This window comes from Trichoderma camerunense (genome assembly GCF_050948025.1).
Source record: "Trichoderma camerunense strain CBS 138272 chromosome Unknown V8C40scaffold_5, whole genome shotgun sequence".
Lineage (NCBI taxonomy): Eukaryota > Fungi > Ascomycota > Sordariomycetes > Hypocreales > Hypocreaceae > Trichoderma > Trichoderma camerunense.
This window is the reverse complement of record NW_028145365.1, coordinates 903,910-923,805: the sequence shown is the minus strand read 5'-3', so window position 1 is coordinate 923,805 and position 19,896 is coordinate 903,910. Positions and strand designations below refer to the sequence as shown.

General features: G+C 50.5%; 6 protein-coding genes across 6 annotated transcripts; 3 read left to right on the top strand and 3 right to left on the bottom strand.

Moving 5' to 3' along the window:
- Positions 1 to 13: 13 nt before the first annotated feature.
- Positions 14 to 2,671, bottom strand: V8C40DRAFT_174166 (protein NOG1). Its single transcript, XM_083211650.1, has 3 exons — positions 2,425 to 2,671; positions 533 to 2,334; positions 14 to 462 (listed from the first exon to the last, which is right to left on the bottom strand). The coding sequence occupies exons 1-3, from the start codon at positions 2,552 to 2,554 to the stop codon at positions 421 to 423; spliced, it is 1,974 nt and encodes a 657-aa protein (XP_083075541.1). The 5' UTR covers positions 2,555 to 2,671; the 3' UTR covers positions 14 to 420.
- A 956-nt stretch (positions 2,672 to 3,627) lies between these two features.
- On the top strand, positions 3,628 to 4,894 carry V8C40DRAFT_174098 (orotate phosphoribosyltransferase URA5). Its single transcript, XM_083211649.1, has 2 exons — positions 3,628 to 3,661; positions 3,721 to 4,894. The coding sequence occupies exon 2, from the start codon at positions 3,813 to 3,815 to the stop codon at positions 4,524 to 4,526; it is 714 nt and encodes a 237-aa protein (XP_083075540.1). The 5' UTR covers positions 3,628 to 3,661; positions 3,721 to 3,812; the 3' UTR covers positions 4,527 to 4,894.
- Positions 4,888 to 6,538, bottom strand: V8C40DRAFT_174096 (uncharacterized protein). The gene is made up of 4 exons (XM_083211648.1): positions 6,092 to 6,538; positions 5,485 to 5,994; positions 4,961 to 5,386; positions 4,888 to 4,894 (listed from the first exon to the last, which is right to left on the bottom strand). The coding sequence occupies exons 1-3, from the start codon at positions 6,434 to 6,436 to the stop codon at positions 5,315 to 5,317; spliced, it is 927 nt and encodes a 308-aa protein (XP_083075539.1). The 5' UTR covers positions 6,437 to 6,538; the 3' UTR covers positions 4,888 to 4,894; positions 4,961 to 5,314.
- A 4,359-nt stretch (positions 6,539 to 10,897) lies between these two features.
- Positions 10,898 to 12,292, top strand: V8C40DRAFT_174079 (uncharacterized protein). Its single transcript, XM_083211647.1, has 3 exons — positions 10,898 to 11,002; positions 11,069 to 11,698; positions 11,772 to 12,292. Coding segments are annotated over exons 1-3 (951 nt in total). The 5' UTR covers positions 10,898 to 11,000; the 3' UTR covers positions 12,091 to 12,292.
- A 496-nt stretch (positions 12,293 to 12,788) lies between these two features.
- V8C40DRAFT_238968 (25S rRNA (adenine645-N1)-methyltransferase) lies at positions 12,789 to 14,721 on the bottom strand. The gene has a single exon (XM_083214555.1). The coding sequence runs from the start codon at positions 14,579 to 14,581 to the stop codon at positions 13,058 to 13,060; it is 1,524 nt and encodes a 507-aa protein (XP_083075537.1). The 5' UTR covers positions 14,582 to 14,721; the 3' UTR covers positions 12,789 to 13,057.
- Positions 14,722 to 15,841: 1,120 nt separating this feature from the next.
- Positions 15,842 to 18,586, top strand: V8C40DRAFT_238966 (uncharacterized protein). The gene is made up of 5 exons (XM_083214554.1): positions 15,842 to 16,050; positions 16,104 to 16,960; positions 17,039 to 17,458; positions 17,528 to 18,220; positions 18,302 to 18,586. Exons 1-5 carry the CDS (start codon positions 15,921 to 15,923, stop codon positions 18,413 to 18,415), a joined length of 2,214 nt encoding a protein of 737 aa, XP_083075536.1. The 5' UTR covers positions 15,842 to 15,920; the 3' UTR covers positions 18,416 to 18,586.
- The last annotated feature ends 1,310 nt before the right edge of the window (positions 18,587 to 19,896 follow it).

The following is a 19,896-nucleotide window of genomic DNA, read 5'->3' as shown; positions in this document are numbered from 1 at the left end:
TCTTTCTCTCTCTCATCATGATGAATCGTTGTCGTAGGCGACTAATACCGTTTGCTAGCTACTACTCCTACTGACCGCCTGAGGATCCCCTTCCTCGAAAGGTACATCATTTCTGAATATCTTTCCTTTATATGAAAAGCGAAACAATGATGAAAAGTCTGTATATGCTCCTCTCCCAACTTTCACACTCTGCCCTTCTCTCGCTCACTCAACCTTCTTTCTGGATTGTAAACACCCTTCAAGAACGCCCAACTCCTGAGCAATAAGTGTTTCCCCTCGTATCGGTGCGAAAGGTTCAAAACACTGGAAATTAAACACATGAAGCCGAAAAAAAAACAAAAACCACAAAAAGATGCCAGCAATAATGTGAAAGAAAGTTGGGTGTGAAAGTAACCTCCCTCCCAAAGCTTTTCAAATGGCTTAACGTCTGTTGGTCTTGCCAATACCACGCTTTCCGGCAACCTGTTGTACAAAAAGAAGGGTTAGCAAAGGGAATAGATACAAGTTGATTCTGGTGGCGCTCGTCACTTACCAAGTGCTTTGTCAGAGATGCAGAAGTGTGTCTGTCGGCCTCTCCCTGTCGGGCCATTCTGTTCATCCTCTTCTGGTTGAGCTTGGCAATCCGCTCGGCCTTTGATCTCGTGGCCACATCCGCAACACCCTCCTCTCTGCGGTTGGCGGGGTGTCTGCTGGCGGGCCTGCTCAGAGAGCGCAGGCGCTGGCGATCTGTCTTGGGAGTGTCGACGTCCATGGAGTCGGCGTCCGCAGTTCCAAGGCGTGATAATGAGCGGCCACGGGTGCGGATGGCAGTGGAGCGGGCTCGCTCGGCGATCTCGGTGGTGTCCACACCCAGAGTGTCCAGGGCGTCTTCCATCTCCGAGAGGGGCTTCTTGACGAACTTGCGGGGGATGATGGCCTGGTTCTTGAGTCTCTTCTTCATGCGGGCCTCGTTTCGGATGAGCTGCTGCTTCTCTCGGATGAGCTCAGCCTTGCGCATAATCTCGGCCTCCTCGTCGTCCTCAATATCTTCGTCTGATTCGTAGAATCCTTCCTGCTCAAGCCTCTCCTCCTCCTCTTCCAAGGCGGCCAGCTTGGCTTCGATATCAGGATCAACGTAGTCGTAGACGTTCTTTCCTTCAAAGATTTCGGGCATCTTGTCGTACTTCCACTCGGGATTCTTGAGCATCCAGTCGGCGCGCATGTCAACGTTGTAGACACCAGCGCCGCCGTTCTCCACCTCGACGTCCTTGGCCAGCCTGGGTCGGTCAGGGTCGTCCTTTTCATACTTCTTCTTGTTCTTGGCAGCCTCGGGAATGAAAGTCTCGGGAGCCACACCACCCATAGGCTGGGCAACGTGGATACGGGCCATAACCTCGGCCAGACGGCCTCCGACGGCTCCGCTGCTCGTGGTACCGGCCTTGAGCTTCTGGTTGACGCGCTCAGCAAGCAGACGCTCGCAGGCAGCGTTCTTGACTTCCTGCACACCCTCTAGGGTGTTGCAGGAGAGCTGAAGCATTTCAACCTCACCAGCCTTGAGGATGGTCTGCAATTCAGCCTGGAGCTCTGGCGACAAATCTTCCGGTCGGGTGATGTCAATCTTGTTGACGACAAGGAAAACGAGCTTGTTGGAGAAGAGGGGCTTGATGCTTCGGAAAAGCTGAATCTGAGCCTGAACTGAGTAACCGCACTGCTCGGACAGATCCATGAAGTACATGATGGCGGATCTCAAGTGAGCAATAGCCGTAATACTCTGCATTTCAATAGTGTTCATCTCCTCCAGAGGGTGGTCGAGAATACCAGGGGTATCAATGGCCTGGAATCGCAGATACTTGTAATCAAAGTGACCGACAAACAGACTCTTGGTGGTGAAAGCGTAGGGCTGGACATCCACGTCGGCGCGGGTGATGCTTCGGAGGAAGCTGGACTTGCCAACATTGGGGTAACCGCAGATGAGCAGGGTCCTGGTGTTGGGGTCGATGGCGGGGAGACGGCCAAGATGCTGGCGAACCTGGTCCAGATACAGAAGAGGGTCTTTCAATCGCTTGACCAGCGTGGCCATGCGACCAAGGGCGGCCCTCTTGAGCTGCTTGCACTGGTAGAGCGACTGTGCGTATTTCAAGAGACGGACGTAGTCTCGAGAGATGGTCTCTACCAAGTGCTTGGCAGTGGACATCTGACCAAGGGCAATCTTGAAGTGGTCCGCATCGTAGAGAGTGTTGAGCAGATCCTTGTGAAACGGGTGGATGTCCTGAAGGCGAGGAAAGCTGTCGAGGATGGAGGCGAACTTGTCGGAAAAGGTCTCCTGTGTGAACTTGACCTTTCGTGTGTAGAAGGCTAGCTATGTGTAAGCGAACCATTCACCATGCTTGCATGCATCGCCCAATTCCATGTGCGATGCCTAATGATTGTTGTTATGCGACATACCTCGGATTCTGCTGATTTTGAAGCCGGCGCGGATCTGGGTAGGCAGTTTGCGCTGGGTCCTGCTCAGCACAATATCCAGGAACTCCTGCTGAGTAGGAACCGGGGGAATATCCTTCCACGTGGTCTTCATGGTGGGCAATGTTTGATCGAGGAACGCTGTTTGTGGTGAAGACTACAGCTTTGAGATGTCCTCGTCGCTTTTTTTTTTTTTTTCTGGATACCCCAAAGATTGGGAGGACTCTTGAGGTTAGCGAAATGCCGGGTCTAGGCTAGGCGGTGAATTTTTTTTTTCTTCGCTGTGGGCGGAGCCTCTGCGGAAAAAGTTTTATCGATAAGCCGCGCAGGCACTTTTGGAGGGGCAAACATGTGCAACATGGATACAAGGTATTGCTGCATACAAATTTATAGTCGAGGGTACATGGCTTTGGGAACCCCGCTGTGTTGTGGGGAGAAGAGCTGAAGGAAGCACAGTGTAGGATCGTGCGAAGTGTCTATGGAATGAAGGGCGTGAACTCTTTCACATGGCCCTCGTAAGACAAGTACAGATATATACAAATTAATGTATACATATAAATGACTTGTCCAACACTTACCATCTAATTTGAACACATCATATTTTGATGGAGACAATGAAATCCCAAGTAGTGAAACGAGCCAGAGAAGTAACCAAGTTCTACGTTTCCTCATCAACTACGCCAGATCTCTCTACATTAAACTTGGTGTGAATCTTCTCTTGCCATGGCAAAAATTATATTGCTTTAAAGATCCTCGTAATAAATATCATATACAAAGTAGGACAGAGGATGAACGTGGGCCCATTGGCTACCACTCTACCTGAGTAGATTATAATCGACTTGACTTATGTGACCAAATTCTCGCAATCAAGCTTTACTCTACCTGATCCAAGCGCTCGATGCACAAAGAGATTATTCGGAAGTACTGTCAAGCCATCTTTGGCCTTCATAAAAGCGTATTCGCATTGATATCTCAATTCTAGGCAGCACGAGGCAGTCTTGGGTTTATTCTTACCTTGAGATATTAGATGTGATGTACAGTGCGAACTGCGATAGATCGCCCTAGCAGGTAAACTTTTTTTTTCTCTTATCTCGTGCCCCGCCAACATTTTGAGATCTTCCTCCTCTTTTTCTTCCTCCTCCTCCTCTTTCAACAAGAGGAGCAAATAACTAAATTCTCTGTTGGCCTGCTGTTTCCCGTCGTGTCACAATTCCTAATCAAGGTAAATAAATCAATCATTTCCTGACGAGTGTCATTTCTTCCTTTGGTCAATGGCAAAAGCTTATACAGCTCCAGGTCACAAACCATCACTTCTTGTATTTTTGTTGCTCTTTTTTATCTTGTAATACCCACCTCACGTGCGCTTCAACAAGATGGCCTCTTCTACTTCCCAGCTCCCTGCGTACAAGCAGGACTTCTTGAAATCCGCCATTGACGGTGGCGTCCTCAAGTTTGGCAGCTTCGAGCTCAAGTCTAAGAGAATATCACCCTACTTCTTCAACGCGGGCGAGTTCCACACTGCGCGCCTCGCCGGCGCCATCTCCTCTGCCTTTGCAAAGACCATTATCCAGGCGCAGGAGGAATCCGGCCTCGACTTTGACATCGTCTTTGGCCCCGCCTACAAGGGCATCCCCCTGTGCTCCGCCATCAGCATCAAGCTCGGCGAGCTGGCCCCCCAGAACCTGGACCGCATTTCGTACTCGTTTGACCGCAAGGAGGCCAAGGACCACGGCGAGGGCGGCAACATTGTCGGCGCCCCTCTCAAGGGCAAGAAAGTTCTTATCGTCGACGATGTCATCACCGCTGGCACTGCCAAGCGAGACGCCATTGAGAAGATCACCAAGGAGGGCGGCATCGTCGCCGGCATTGTCGTTGCTCTGGACCGCATGGAGAAGCTTCCTGCTGCCGACGGCGACGATTCCAAGCCTGGCCCGAGTGCCATTGGCGAGTTGAGGAAGGAGTATGGCATCCCCATCTTTGCCATCCTCACCCTGGATGACATTATCGATGGAATGAAGGGGTTCGCTACCCCCGAGGATATCAAGAACACGGAGGAGTACCGGGCCAAGTACAAGGCAACTGACTAAAGCTACCTAGCTCATTGGTGTTGAGCAAGTAGGCGGACAAACATCACTTACGTAGTAGTAAATCCGATTCTTCGCTGCCCAGGTAGATCTTGAGAAAAGAAGGAACAGAAGAGCGAAAAGGGGAAATGCCTCATTATAATATTCCTACTACATTTATATTTCATCGTAAACCACAGTAGTAACTAGCTAGTCTGTAGAATTTGTAGGATTCAGTGTCCATATTAGGGGTAGTTATTTTATTTTAATTTTTAATATTAATACTTTCTCCATAGTTTCATTCTAGTTATTCCTCCCTTTAGATGTTCATGAGTTTTCTCCTTGGATTTTGCTGAATACTACTCCGTAAATGTTCTATCATCAATTCTCTTCTATAAGCCAAAGTCAACACCACATCAAACGTATAAAAGAGTGATTGATTGCTTAATGGCACTTACAACAATGCATCTGTCAAGAGACAGCGTCCACCTTCTGCGCCTCCCCTCATCTTCTCTTTTCGCTGCCTCCTCTTCATTTTTCTTCGCTTCTCTTGAATTTTGATGAGCTTTATTTATGCTCTCGATTTCCCGATACTCCCCTTTTCCTTGGTCTATATCTTTGTCAATGTTGACCGAATTTTCCCTCTAGTCCAAGCCATGTCATTACCCATTACCATGTCATAAGCATAGGGCGTAGTATGCCTTTATCATATCCCAGAAAGATGCCGCAGAGTCCCACCCAAGACAAAAGAGACGCTAAAGAAAAGAAATACCATATTGCGCCACGAAAGGATGCAGTTACACTAGGAAAGCTCAGTACTGTTGGGCATCCTTCTCGATTTGAGTCCAATCAATGAAATCGCGGCGGCCGGGTAGGTCGAAAACCTGCAGCTTTGAGTTAGTACGAGGTACACATGGAGTATGGATTCTCAAAATGAATACAGAGCAAAAACAGACTGCATAGAGGTAGAGGAGCAACGTACCATGTTATAAAATTCGCCAGGGAGAGTCTTGGTATCACTTCGACCAATATTCCTGAAGCCGCATTTCTGGAAGAACCTGGTCTCAGATTTGCGACAAATAAGAGCGACACGGTCCGCAAGACCTGCGCTGTTCAGGCGCTGAACGTATGACTTCAAAGTAGCAGTGCCAAGACCCAGGCCTTGGAGGCGAGGGCAGACGGCTATCGAATGAATACATACTGTCCGGCCCTCGGGCCGGTGGCCAACAAGTTCACTCGGAGAGCTTTCGTCGCCATGGAGCATCTTCAACCAGTTCTTGGGGTAGTCCATGTCCTCGTCGGTCACCACAGGGCTGCACCCCAAAGTTGCGATGATGTGGACGAACATGAGCCTCCTGACGTCTTCAGGACAGCCATCAATGTTCCACCCTCGTACCTTGGTCACCATCCACCAGTCTTTCCGCTCGGTCATGTCACAGATGTTGAATAGACCGAAACTAAGGTTGTAAGAAAACCTGACGCGATATTCGACCTGTTCACTGTTTCAGTATTCTACTTTAAGAGCAGCACTTGTCTCTACCTATCTCCAACAACCGCTTAGAGAAATGAATGGTGAGAAGGGAACTAACCAGTGGGCTACAGAATCCTCTTACAGAATGTTGAAAAGCAACCTGTTCCAGTTCGATGGCCGTGACAACATGCTGAGGTTTCAAAAAGGCAAGCTTGGGGTTAAAACAAAAAGGGAATGCGCTCAAGAACTCCTCGGATCGACACACGCCATAAAAGTAGAATTGAGCGATCCTGTCAAATCCTATCGTGTCGACTTCCATCTCCTCATCGTCTATATCAACTGTATCGTTGGCGATAATTGGCAGAAATGGGATGGGGATCAGACAACCCGCTGGGGAGGCGTTGTAAGTCGATGGAACCGCCTCACTAGAGTTAGTGACTGCCATGTCCTTCTGCATCTTCATCTTCTTTTTATATCTTCTTCTTCGTCTTCTTCTCCCGCGTCCTCTCCTTCCTCTTTCACTGCAACAAATTGCCTTGAGTTGAAACTGAGGGGGTTGGCCGGTTGGGTTGGGGACGATTGATGGGGAAATAGATACTAAATAAGAAATAGGGAGACTGAATAGAAACGGCAAAGAATCTTGGTGGCCATGCGAGGGTGTGATATTTTTATCCTTGGCGACTAGTTACGGCTGAAGACATACATGACGCAAAGACGAATAAAAGGTCACCATAGCAAAGTGCCCCTCCGAAAATAAGAGGAAAAAGCAACCAAAGTCTCAGATGCAAAACAATAATTTGTTCTTGATAAGCCGCGGCTGCAGGTGGCTTGACACAGCTGGCCAGGCCAATACTCCACGGATGCCTATCATATGAGACAGGATTTGCAAATGATAAAAATACTCTGAGTCCATACTCGCCATCGTGCAAATTTTGCCCTTGAATTTGACTAAAACAGAAATAACACCAGAGTTGATGAGGTCGTCTGCTGCGATGTTGCATAGTGCTTTGTGCTAGTCAATAAGATGCATAAGGCGGTACTCCGTCGTAGAGTAATCTACCTGTGGGCGTTCTTGGACCCGGACAGGGGAGTTGAAACAAGTAGGCAGATGGGCAAATGAGAGAAGAATCACCAATTCACTGCCACATTCGCCTCTTTCACCCCTGAGGTTCCGGTCGATCTAGTGTCCGCACTATCAGAAGCAAGTGTCCGGAGTATGGATCCAAGGAACATTTCTCGTTCAGCTGAGTGGGTTGGCAAGCATTTGTTCGGATAGTGGACAATGAGAGCCCCTGGTCTGGCTGCGACGAGCCAGGTCGAGCTGGCGAGGGTAAATGTGACTAGTCAATTCATTCATTGTCATTCAATATCTTGGTCGCAGAATGGCCCTACCAGACTCAGTCCATTCAAGGGTACAGAGTAGAGTGGCAGCCCTACCCGCAGCCCTCCAGAGAAAGATGGCCCCCCCGAAGCCGGCTTCACATGGTGGATACCAACTAACACACGTGTTCAGCAATATGGGTTGGATGTGCAACTTTGCATCCGCATCCGCCTACTCATGAGACCAATACCACCATATGAAGAGAGGGAGGCTTTTCAAGACCGCCCATTCGAGTCAAAGTTTGAGTAGGGGGCCATTGCCGGGCGGGGAAACACATCACGTTGCCAATCATATCGCATCCTACTCGGAACGAGCAGTTCGGAAGACACACGGGGGTGAGTGTTTTGAATGCGAAAACAAGCGGTAGCCAAATGTAGCTCCCAAGCCATCAGCTCGTAAGCAGGGAGGCTTTCCATGTCATCACACACAACGCCATGGTGGCCTACTGGTGATATATCCATATGGAAATTGGGCCACAGGATGCTGTTGGTGAAATGTCTCTTAACTCATGAGAGCACAGAGCACGGGTATGCGTACACACCCCCAATTTGAGGACACAGTTTGCGGGAGAGAATATGGAAAAAAGAGAGAGGCTGGTTTTGGCACATTGTACTCACCGATCGTGATGTATGAGGCTGAGGAGACAGGACATGGAACCGTACTTGATTCCTTGCAGCGTCCCGCGCAAGCCGCCGGCCGGGTTGTGATGAAATTCAACTGTCCACGTCGTATTCTAGAGCAGCGGGACAGACCTGATGGCACATTGAGCGGCTGTGTGTCTTACATTTCAAGTACAATTCTCCCCGCATGTGATATGCCACTCAGCAGTCAGGAAAGGGTTGGATGTTAATATAACGGGCCTGGTAGGTATTGGTCGACTAGCCAGGGGGCTGGATAGCGCTGACAAAAAAAGAAAAGAAGAAAGCATAAGAGGCAGGCTGCGTATGAGATTTGCAGGAAATGGTCCATTCCAAGTCACACGCGTGTTAGCGATGGCGCTTGTTAGAGAGAAGTGCGGAGAGTCACGCCATGAATCTGGCCAGCCCAGACAGATACATGCGCGCTGGCGAGGGTGGAAAGAGAGATCCCGTAATTGACGAGGAGAAAACTAATAATTAGCAGCTTTCTAGTTCTGATTTGGGTGGAATCTCGGGTTGGGTTATGCTCGTTTATTCGAAGGATGAACACTAGACATGGGGGGAGATGGCTCTGGCGGCAAGGGGGCTTCAGTATCAGTTTTTTCAAGTACTGCATGAGGATGGGGTAAAGACCTGCTTTGACCGTACTTGGCCTGTCCCATCCTCGCTGGCAAAGATGAACGCCGAGGCTCGTGCTCGCAGTGCGACTGGCTGGCCTGATGCAGCTCTGCGCACAGATAGTGAACTAGTGATGCGGCATGCAAGCTCTGCCATCCCCGGGAACAGCAACACTCGTACCGGCAAAGGGGTGGGCCAAAGACGTGTCCAAGAGATTCACTGGCCTTCGATGGGATTCTCAACGGTGGTGTAGCGGGTGATGGGGCCGTCAGGTGCAGTTCTTGAAGGGCGGTTCATGACGGCAGAGACAGGCCGCGAGACATGATGCATGTCCCCGCACCGGTGAAGCTCTGCCGGTCGTTATTGGCAAAGGCAGATGGAAAATGCGGCTTATTGGAGTAAGAGGGGCCGGGAAGCTGAGAATCCGGGCAGAGACGAGACAGACGCAGGGAGAAACGGAACTTGTCAGGATATTGTTGGTGGCAGGTTTGAGTACTTGACGTGATGCCTGCGAAGTCAGGTGGGAAGTGGGAGGTGGGCGGTGGCCCTGGCACAAGGCCCAAGTACACGTACATGGACGGCATCACCAGTACAAAGGTACTAAGATACTTTACTGGGCTCGTACGCGCCCAGTCGAGAGACTTTTAATTTCCTGGCATGGCGGCTAAAAGGGAATTGTTCAATAACGTATTCGTTTACAGCAAGAGAGAGAGGGAGGCACAGAATACACTGCTGTTGAACGGTGGGTTCGTTGATGCTGTCTCCAAATCTGTGTGGGAAAGTCGCCTCGCTGATGCCCTACCCTACATCGATGAGGTGCCTAATCGCAATTCCTTCTTCATCATTGCCTTTTGAGTACAGTGGACTTATTTAACCTATACCAGATTATCATTGTAGTATGTACTATATGGTAAATAGAAATTGAATGTTGTGCGAAGTCAATCGGACGCAGCTGCGCAAGGGAGAGCACTTGGTAATAAGAGCAAGGCCCTTATGGCGTAAGAGTACCAAAAGATGGAATGCGCTCAGAAATCTGATAACGGGAATCAAATATACTCGCCATAGAGGCATCAAAAATCAAGCACATGAAGAGATATGAGCATCATATGGAAGATGTCTGAAGCTGGTGGACGTCAAATACAGAGGTTTTCTCTTGAAAGTAACTTGATATAGGTGCAGGTCCTATGTGACCATCTAGGTACCCTAACTACCACGCCATTATAGGTCGAATTTGATGATATTAATCAATTGAGACAATAGGTAAATAGAGAAGGTACAGTAGCTAACGAGTGTCAGTGGATACTATTATGTCCTGCTCTACCAGGAAGGTAGAGAGAGGCAGCAGTGATACAATCGTCAAACTGGACGGATTCCTGTATGATTCCCCCATCTCCACCCCCTGATCCTTAGAAACCAAGCATGTAAGTGTGGCTGTGGTCCGTCAGTGCTATCGAAAAAAATCATATGGACGGACCCTTGCATCATCTACCTGCTACATGGAGAAATGAATGCAGTAGCAGCTTAATTGACGAGTCCCAGAAAGTGCAGCTGATGGAGATGAAATCACCGGGTTCCATGTGCTCACTGCGCTTGGAGTGCTCAAAACAGCAACTGGATCTGCCCGAATCCTAATTGATCCTAATTGATTCTAGGCCCGAAATGGGCAGGCGCTAGAACCCTAAAAGATCACCTAAAATGCCCTCAACCGTATCCATATTCTGTATTAGTGGAATCCTCCTCGGTAGGCGGGCAATAAGCAATAGGCAGGAACAAGTACGTACACAACACATATCCCGCCACGGCCCCTCCAAACAGCACACCTGCCCACTGTAATCCGCCCAGAAGCTGCTATTCGCTGTCGTCACCGCCAGGCTTGCCTGGTTTGAGGAGTCATGACGCCCAAAACAGGAGCTTGCCAACATGCAACCTAGCTTTTTTGCCCCTCCAGCTCAGGCTAGCAGTCATCTCACAGCCCCTCCCTAGTCCTCCCGTCATCTCCATTGAATCTATCCGCTGCCAACAAACCAAGAGCCCCAGCTATCCGAGCGTTGGTCGCATACAAGCCGAAGCCGTGCTCGCGTGTTTGTCTGTGGACGGGCGTCCATCATCATTCTTCCACTGACGCTGACACTGCCTCTACCTCTGCCTCTTACGCCTCTGCCTACTAGCAATCGCCTTGCCATCTATCCCAACAGCTTCTTCTTCCTCTGCTGGTACTGACGGCCATCTCCTACTCCTACTCTGACTAAACTTGTCCATTTCCATAATTCCCCGGCCTTCCTTGAGATTCCATTCCATCTCACTCCAGATCCGGCCTTTTCCTCTCTCGATATCATTCCCTTCCTCATTCTCATTCACCGTGTGCTAAACGGCCACATCAATATCCCAACATGTATGTCTTGTCTTGTCCTAAAAATGGAGCTGGCTGGGAGGAGGCTAACGTGGATTTACTTGCCAGGCGCATCACGCTCAACGTCTTCAATCCTCATGGAGGAGACCAGGACAGCCTGGTGACCCTTGAAGTCTTTCCCGACATGACCGTTTCTACCCTGCGCGAGTCCGTCCAGTCCGAGGCAGGCATTCCTCCTACTTCGCAACACATCTACCACAACGGCCGACTCATCTCGGACGATGCCAAAACCATGGAGCAGCTACAAATCGGCGATGGAGACATGCTGGCTGTCCATGTTCGGGATATGCGAGGCAGCACGGTGCCACCGGAGGCAGCAGGGCGACCTCCAGCTGCGGCTCGCCAACAACAAAGCGCCGCCACTGCCGCCGCCGGAGCTGAAAACGACACGGAGATGCTTCGCCTGCAGATTCTCGGCGACCCCGCCGTCAGACAGCAGCTATCCAGGCAACACCCAGAGCTCGCCGCGGCCATTGAGGACCCCGCGCGGTTTCGAAGAATATTCCTAGACAGCCAGGACAGAGAGCGGAGAGAGCGAGAGATGCGGCAGCGCGAGATCGAAAGACTCAACGAGGACCCCTTCAACGTTGAGAACCAGAGGAGGATCGAGGAGATGATCCGTCAGGAGAGAGTCATGGAGAATCTGCAAAACGCCATGGAGCACAACCCCGAAGGTATGTACGATGACGTCCCATGACCCCTGTGAGATGCGGGGGCTGACTCTGCCACGTTTACTAACTGCCTGTACCAGTGTTTGGCCGCGTTCACTTGCTGTACGCAAATGTGGAGGTCAACGGCCACAAGGTAAAGGCTCTCGTAGACTCGGGAGCGCAGGCAACCATCATGTCGCCGTCGTGCGCCGAGGCCTGCGGCATCATGCGCTTGGTCGACAAGAGATTCGCCGGCGTTGCTCGAGGCGTCGGAACGGCTACCATCATTGGCCGAGTTCACTCTGCCCAGATCAAGATTGGAAACCTATTCCTGCCCTGCAGCTTTACTGTCATGGAGGGAAAGTCCGTCGAGTTGCTGCTCGGCCTGGATATGCTCAAGAGATATCAGGCCCATATTGATCTTGCCAGTGACAAGCTTATCATCCAGGGCCAGGAAATCTCGTTTCTCGGAGAAGCGGAGATTCCGAAGGAGGAAGAGGCCATTGTCCAGGAGCCTACGATTCCCGGACCGGCAGGGACTGCCATTGGCCAGAGATCCGGAGCTGTTATGCCTGCTCAAGAGGCCCCCTCGCAAACCCCTTCACAGGCTACACCCGGCGCGCCGCCACCGCAGACCCAGGCACAAGCGGCGCCACCGCAGCCAGCGGCACCATCTGCCGGTGTAACACCAGCCCACGTTGACAGTCTTATGGCCATGGGGGCTACCAGGGAACAGGCGATCCAGGCTCTCCAGGCTGCCGAGGATAACGTGGATATGGCGGCTAGCTTGATCTTCTTTTAAACTACTATACCTAATGAGAGCATGAAAACTAAATCAACCAGCATTAACCCCACGGCCAGGGTAGGGTGTCTTTCAGGCGAGAGTTACATAACATCTGGGATTTTATGGAGGGGGTCTCGTTTTCTTTTCTTTTCTTTTGCTTTTGCCTTTAATTTCACCAAAATGAAAAACAAACAAATCATCCTTGTTGTAATTTCTTTCAACAAGGCGACAAGTGGAGAATTCCTCAGGGCCATTGGATGCAGACGATGACTGGGAGATTTATGCAACAGCTAGAGGCGTTTGGAGAGCCCGTTGCGAAGGATGTAATAGAGAGAGTTAAAGAAAAAAAAAAAATACACAGAATACGAAGAGATGCGGAGTAGAAGCTGCTCAACAAGCCGAAACGCATTACCTCTATTTGCCCTGATTCACTATGATATATCCACACTCCTATCTAGCCCTTCACATCGTTTTACTGCTTGTAGAGATGCCACATCAAAATGACAAACTAGAACGAAAAAAGGGAAAAAAGAAGAGAGAAAAAAAAAAAAAAGACAAATTTCCCTTGACTGGCCAACCTGTATATGCTTCTCATATAAACAATCACCGAATCTTGTACACGCAAGGTTTGAGGATAGCTCCCTCAGTTTCGCCACCCTGATCCTCTGCATTCTCGTCCTGCATGCGACCAAACATTTTCTTTTTCTTTGGGCCAGCGTCGTCTGGCTTGACACCCTTGCCCTTGGTAGGAGCTGCACCCTTGATGAAGCGCATGGTAACAAACATCCTATTGGACAAGTCAACAGCCTCGCGGCCATCTCCCTGCAGGACGAAGCCACGCTTTCTTAGGGCCTCGACAAAGGCCGACACATCCGTCTCGCGGCGCTGGTCGTCCTGGCCATCCACCTCGACGGCGAGGTCCTTTTCGTAGCGGCCAGCGGCCTCGGCCTCCTTGGCCTGCACCTCCTTCTTGGAGGGCTGCTTGCGCCTGTTTCCGACGCTGTGGGTGACGGGGGCGTGCTTGTTGCGCACAGGGCCGAAGCGGCTCTTGATTTCGGCGACCCAGAGCTCGCCCTTCCAGTGGAGCAGGCGGTAGGCCTCTTCGACAAAGTCGAGCCAGTTGGTGCCCATGAGGGCGAGGCAGAAGATTGCGACGTTGACGGAGCCGTCCTCCATGGGGATGTTGGCGATGTCAGCCTTTGTGACCAGAGGGCTGGGGCTCTGGAGGTCGAAGCTCTTGACGTCGATGTGCAGCTTGTGCTGTTCCTTCTGGAGCGACTCGGCCAGCCGGGCGTCGCCGCATCCCAGGTCGGCAATGGTGCATGTGTCGCCGGTCCTGGGCAGAGGGCTGGCGATGAGCTGAAGCTGCGGGGCGTTGGGCCTGCCCTTGCCGGCCTTCCTTATCTTGGCCCTTGTGCGAATGTCCCGCAGGAAGCTGTCGACTGGGTTCTCGGGCCACACCTTGACTTGGCGGCGGAAGCCTTCGTGGTACTCGTCAAACATCTCGGGTGACTCTTGGAACAGCTTGAAGGCTTCTTCCGAGGGCCGCGTGTAGAGCGTCTCGTTGAGGTGGCGGAATCGTGCAGAAATCAGCTTCTCTCTCATTGAGGCTTGTAGAGGCGTCAACTTGGGTGGTGCTGGAGGTAGAACTGCTGCGGGCTCGGCTTTGGCTTTGGGTTCGGATTTGGGGGATTCGACTGCTGCTGCTGCTGCTGTGGTTTCGTCTTGGGGTTTGGATCGATTTCCCCTTTCCTTGTTCTTTGGCAGTTTTACGTGGTTTGGGTTTGCACTCTCCTTCCTCTCCTTCTTGCTCTTCTTGCCCTTCTTATCGCTTGCCTGCTGTTGTGACTTTGCATCATCAGCCTTGGCCGCCGACTTCTCGCCGCCGGCCTTGGTCTTGTCGTCGGAAGACTTCTTTTGGCGTTTTGAATCCTGTGCGGGCTTGTCACTGCTGGGCTTCTTCCCCTCGACGACTGTCTCATACAGATCGGCGACGTTGGCAGCCGTCACTGGCTCGTCTCTGGTGGTCCTCTTGCGCTTCTTGGCCGAGCCGCTGCTGGCTGCGGCGGTGGGCTTTTCAGCCTTGAGCGCATCGGAAGAGACTGACCAACCGGGAACGGCGAACATTTTGTCGTCTCAATTGGAACACTTTTCTCTTTTTCTGTGGATGAGATGGGCGCCAAGGCGATGGAAATGCGCTGGAGTATCTATGAACTTTTTTTTTCTGCTCTTGGTCGTTTATCGATAAGGATAAGCTCTCAAGTATGGGGTTCGCCCAGACAGTGGCCTCAGCGGGTGGGTCAGTGCTATAAACAGATTCGCGATCCTACTGCGAAATTCATTTGTGCTATGTTCTATACTATTTGCCAACTATAGGCAAATCACGCGCATGATTTACTTATGGGCCTGACAGTACGAACACTTTAAATGGTGGCGCCAAAGGGCATCCCTGAGCGGCAATTCTCTGTTCATCTGTCCGAGTCAATGTCGGCTTTTGGTTCTGAGGAACCGGGAGAGATCAGGTCAACTAAAATCCCCGGCAATAGCGTTCCCCACTCGCTCACCCCCAGCTTTGGAACAGCCCCTAGACCTACTATGGAGCCAAGTGCCAGCATCATGCTATCTTTGTTTTCGTGCTATGAGATGAATGGTTTTCTTTTCTTTTTTTAGGGAACACTGGCAAGGAAGACATGGGCGAGCTTTTCAGCGCGCTTGGCTACGGCATACTAGGTCGCGGACTGCGCGGGGATTGACCCGGGTCGCCTTGCATTGGGGGGCTGGGATTTGTCTCAGCCTCAATGTCTTGGACGGCTGCCAGAGCAAACTTGTAACGAGAGAGAAGGATATTGTTAGAACACTTGTATGAGTACCTAGCCGTAGCTTGAACCCGGTCTCATGCAACTAGGCGTATTAGTCTTGGCATGGTGAAGGCGGCCGACACAGTGCAGCCCTGTCTTAGTATTGTATCGTACTCGTAAAAGTGGCCGGCAGCCATCACCGAAAGAAACGCGGAGCCTGAGGCAAAGAGAGGGATACATGCAGAGCCACGTATCACCAGGACTAACTAGAGCATGCAAGGCACGAATTATTGCCTCTCCGTTCTCACTTGGACGTCAATTACTTTATGCACATGCAGCCGGACAAACGCCCACCGGCTCTAGTAGCTGATAAACAAAAAGCAAACATGGCCTTGGGCAAATCAGATCAAGTGTCTCCGTCTGCCCACCGCCCTCTGAGGTGGCTGGCAGGGTACAGGCCTGGACATCCAATGGATTCATCTAGGGCACTGCATGTACATGTACCCCTCTCGAGTACAGGTATTAGTCGTACCTTACCTTATATAAGACGTGCTGTTTCACCTCTCCAAGCGAGCCTTGTCTCGTCCTGCTTCATCTCGGGCACCCAAATAGAGGGGATTCAGGCCCTCAACTTGGGGGCATCTCACTCACTGAGCACACACTGAGCCATGGCACAGAACGTCTTCATCTATCTGGCCGAGGCGCATTGCATCCTCTGTCGAGTTGCGTTGCCGTACTACCCCGGAATCAACGTCTTTAGGGTGAACGCCAAGGATTGGGAAAAGGATATAGTCGGCTGTGAGTTGTATTTGGATATATAAACAGCTGTCATTACTTACAAGATGTCATAGTATTTGACCTAGCCGCTGACTCGACTAATGGTCCCTTGGTTGTTGCTATCAAGACCACCCTGAAAGAGAAATACCCCATCATCGGGACAAATGTTATGGTACGGCATAAGGGCGGCGAGGCAGCGATCACCATTGTTCGTGAGCGCCCGAACATCAAGCACCGGCCCTTCTTCTTTGCCCATAAGCTCTGTGTTAACGCCATTGAATCGCTACGAGGGGGCCCCATCCACGAGGAACTCTACGATCTGGCTATTCAAACGCAGGAAATCTTACCCAGAGATTGCTGGGGAGAAGAGCCTCCGACGCATCTCGCCTCATTTCTGAGCACCATTCAAAGCGGCATTGTCGACACTGAGAATACAGACTTGGGATCTTGTCTCTCGAGATGCTGCAACCTGCCCCCCGAATTGCAAAGCCATATCTTGACATACCTCCATGAGAAGGGAAACAATGTTGTATTCTCATTAATGACGGCTCTCCACACGTTTACCGTTGGCCGGTCTCTTCTTGCACCAGTGCTTCTCAATCAACCTCCGCTGGGGGATGTCTTCCGGGTTGAATATGTTGACAAAATTCACATTTGCGCCTCGATCACCAGCGTGTTTGGACGTTCCTACCTGTGGGGTCTCGAGACCTCCTATAGTCAAAGCCATCAACCTACACCGGGCAAGCAGTGCATCGATCTCAGCTTGAATTCCATTCGCAAGATGGAGTTTATTCTTGGAATGTACGGCATAACAGCCGTTAGATTTCACATGGACACCGATTTAGTCACTCCTTGGCTAGGAGATGCTAGAAAAGGATGGCGTTGTAAGCCAATTGATTTCACTCGCGAAAACGTTGCGTTTCCGAGAAGCGTAAGTGATTCTCTCAATCATGTGGGGTTTATTTACTTTGAATTGCCGTTTTCTGACCCATCTATATACGTATATTAGGGCCAACAAGATCTTGTTGGCCGCTTTGCTGAACTTTTGCTTCACGCGTCGAGGAAAGAGGGGCCACTCAATGTCTTGTGGGATGCTTCCTCGAGACTGCTTCAGGGTGGCGTGTCCTTTATTTCTCATTTTTACACAGATCTACCCAGCGTGCGACCCAGCGTTTTCCCGGGACTACCGATGTGTAGATATTTGCCGTTACATCTCGATGGCCAACCTGTAGTAGCAATCACTGTGTATTTGTTCGACCTCGGCACCAGCTGCATCGTGGTTCATGGGAAAAACACCCCTCGCTGGGTGTCAGTCCCACTAAGGAAAGGGGTATCACGGTCTTTCTATTTCAAGCCAGGAGAAGAAATAATAACACTAGGCTTGATAACAACCGGAGAAAGAGATTACCGGTGTGGCCCGTTTCTGCTGGTAAGAACCTCTCCTCATACCCTCAACGATATAGTAGCGTTGACCTATGATGTTAACTTGATACTATAGTTTAAAACGAATCTCAATCGGATCGCGTATTTTGGCCCTGCTGGGTCACTCACAGATCCAACTATTCAATGGGTGTCATTGATACCCGATCACTTGAAGGAGAAATGCACAGTTGCAGGCCTCATTGTGGACCAGATGGCAATATCGTACAACTGCTTCAGAACCATTGGAGCTCATTGCACACCTAAAGAGGGCGTCGTCGGATCCCATAAATCACCGACTTCCTCGTCAGGGCAGCACCTTGTTCTACCAGAAGCCCCAAGGATCTTGCGACGATTCGGTTTTAGGAACTTTGCAGTCGTGAGTAGCGCTCAACTTTACGACATCAAGCACCTACGCGTTCTACTGAGGGATGCTCGAGACTATGATAACAACCACAGGTGGCGCTGCGGTGGCCTATGGATCCTCCACGGTGATGGCTCTATCGAGACAATCGGTTGCTGGGATGAGTCCCTAACCAAATACTCCAAGACAATATATAAAGAGACTGATGGCCAGTTGACTCGGGTGATTTTCCGCTCGAGAGAGGGAAGGCATCCGTTGATTCCGAGTGAAATAGTCCGTTACATTGTTGATATTCACGTCAGAGTAGTGCCACATGGAAGCGAACAGGAGGATCCAGACGAAGAGGATTGGAATAATGTTGCAAATTGCGACTATTTGCAGTACTGCAAAATTTCTTATTCGAAAAAAGTGAGTGCACATTTCAACGCCATTGACGAAGAGTTGTTATTGGCGAACACTGTGCTGACGAACCAAATTAATTGTGTATAGATCACTTGGACATTTACTGAGGCGTCTGATAACATCCAGAACACCTCCACCAACACGACAGACTACAATCTGCCACCGCATAGGGAATGCAAACTACTGCAGATAGAGCAGTAGTGGATGAATTGGGATTGAGATTGGGATTGGGATAAATACACGAAGAAGGATTTCATTTTGTTGGTGGCTATCTGCATCTTGATTTAAATTGGCTACAGTGCCATTTGGCATATGACTTATGACTCAAAAGTGTTCTTCAGGAGGGAATGGTGGTTATTCAGAAACAATGGGAAATTGCATATCGTTCGATAAGATTGACTCTAGTTACATAATCGCAGATCGAGTTATACTCCATACATGCTAGGGCAAACTGGAAGTGGAAAGCATCTTGATTTAACGATGCAATTCTAGACAGAAAGCGGCATAGTTCACCGATCAAACATTAACCTTGTCATCAGCCTCCCGAAGCCAGCTTCTAGAAGACATCGCTGAGATAATGTGGAGCCATACAAAGTCCTCTGTAAAGATCAGAGATGCTCTTCTATGCCCACGAATATCTTCTTCCGAGGTCAATATACCATAAAGAATACGATAATCGTAGAATGCTGGACTGGGGTGAAAATCTGACGATATAGATGAGCGGCTGGCAATTGGTGTACGTGCAAAGACTTTCGAGAGGCGGGGAAAGAAAGGGGATTAGGTAGTTCAAAGTGACCTTGGGTCCAGACATCTTGCCTGCCCATCTGTCTCACCTCTCTGCTCACCGTAACTTGCACTGGGATATGCTGTAGATTCAGAGCTATTGTGGGAAAATGATGCGAGATGTGAGTCCTCACAGGAGCAAATCGCCATGGCTAGCCGCCGACGGGAGGGACGGACTTTGTTCAATATTACACTGCCTTGCGCGAGCCAGACTTAGGTTTCCAACCGTAGTTTGGGGGCCATGGCATGGTCAAGGTAGGGAGGCAATAGAAACCATGGTCCTGATTACCCGACAATAAATATGCAGCCTCATTGTTAGTCGGTTGTAAGGGGTATGCTGGAGTGAACGCCCGAAATTCTGCATCTACGGGCAACTCGACTACAATGAAGAGGCGATAGTGTAGTCATGGCGTGTAGGCTAGATTTCAAACGACATGAATTGATGGCCTGAAAGCAAGGCAAGAGCTTATATCCACAAAGCATGGGACGATCGATTCACCCGCATTCCCGCCGGGGATGGAGGATCCATCACACCCGCACCCTTGGTAAGACACAACAAGTCGAGGCGGTAGAGGACAAGACGGACAGCCAGAGAGGGTGTTTGCATAGCCAGCAGCGGCTCTCACTGGCGAGCCAGGACACGGCGTAACATGTGTCGCGCTTTTGGGCCAGATCCACAGAGCAACAATGGTCCATTTCTGATGCGTGGTGACATGAAATATCTCTCACCCGCTCCCGACACAGCGGCGAGGTTCTACAGAGATTTAGGCCACGACAGCAGATCTGGTCGGGCCCCGGTCCCCTGCCGTTGCATGTGTCGCCGCGCACAAAGGATGGAGCGAGGGAGCTTATGGTCATGGCAGGGAACAACGGCTTTGCGGAAGCAGCCGTCTCAGACA

Coding starts and splice junctions, on each gene's coding strand:
- V8C40DRAFT_174166 (XM_083211650.1), bottom strand. CDS start 2,554: ATGAAGACCACGTGGAAGGATATTCCCCCGGTTCCTACTCAGCAGGAG. Junction 2,335..2,424: donor CAAAATCAGCAGAATCCGAG/GTATGTCGCATA, acceptor ACACATAGCTAG/CCTTCTACACACGAAAGGTC. Junction 463..532: donor CATCTCTGACAAAGCACTTG/GTAAGTGACGAG, acceptor TTTGTACAACAG/GTTGCCGGAAAGCGTGGTAT.
- V8C40DRAFT_174098 (XM_083211649.1), top strand. CDS start 3,813: ATGGCCTCTTCTACTTCCCAGCTCCCTGCGTACAAGCAGGACTTCTTG.
- V8C40DRAFT_174096 (XM_083211648.1), bottom strand. CDS start 6,436: ATGAAGATGCAGAAGGACATGGCAGTCACTAACTCTAGTGAGGCGGTT. Junction 5,995..6,091: donor GAGGATTCTGTAGCCCACTG/GTTAGTTCCCTT, acceptor AACAGTGAACAG/GTCGAATATCGCGTCAGGTT. Junction 5,387..5,484: donor CTGGCGAATTTTATAACATG/GTACGTTGCTCC, acceptor TCAAAGCTGCAG/GTTTTCGACCTACCCGGCCG.
- V8C40DRAFT_238966 (XM_083214554.1), top strand. CDS start 15,921: ATGGCACAGAACGTCTTCATCTATCTGGCCGAGGCGCATTGCATCCTC. Junction 17,459..17,527: donor GGTGTGGCCCGTTTCTGCTG/GTAAGAACCTCT, acceptor TTGATACTATAG/TTTAAAACGAATCTCAATCG. Junction 18,221..18,301: donor AAATTTCTTATTCGAAAAAA/GTGAGTGCACAT, acceptor AATTGTGTATAG/ATCACTTGGACATTTACTGA.
- V8C40DRAFT_238968 (XM_083214555.1), bottom strand. CDS start 14,581: ATGTTCGCCGTTCCCGGTTGGTCAGTCTCTTCCGATGCGCTCAAGGCT.
- V8C40DRAFT_174079 (XM_083211647.1), top strand. Junction 11,699..11,771: donor GAGCACAACCCCGAAGGTAT/GTACGATGACGT, acceptor TGCCTGTACCAG/TGTTTGGCCGCGTTCACTTG.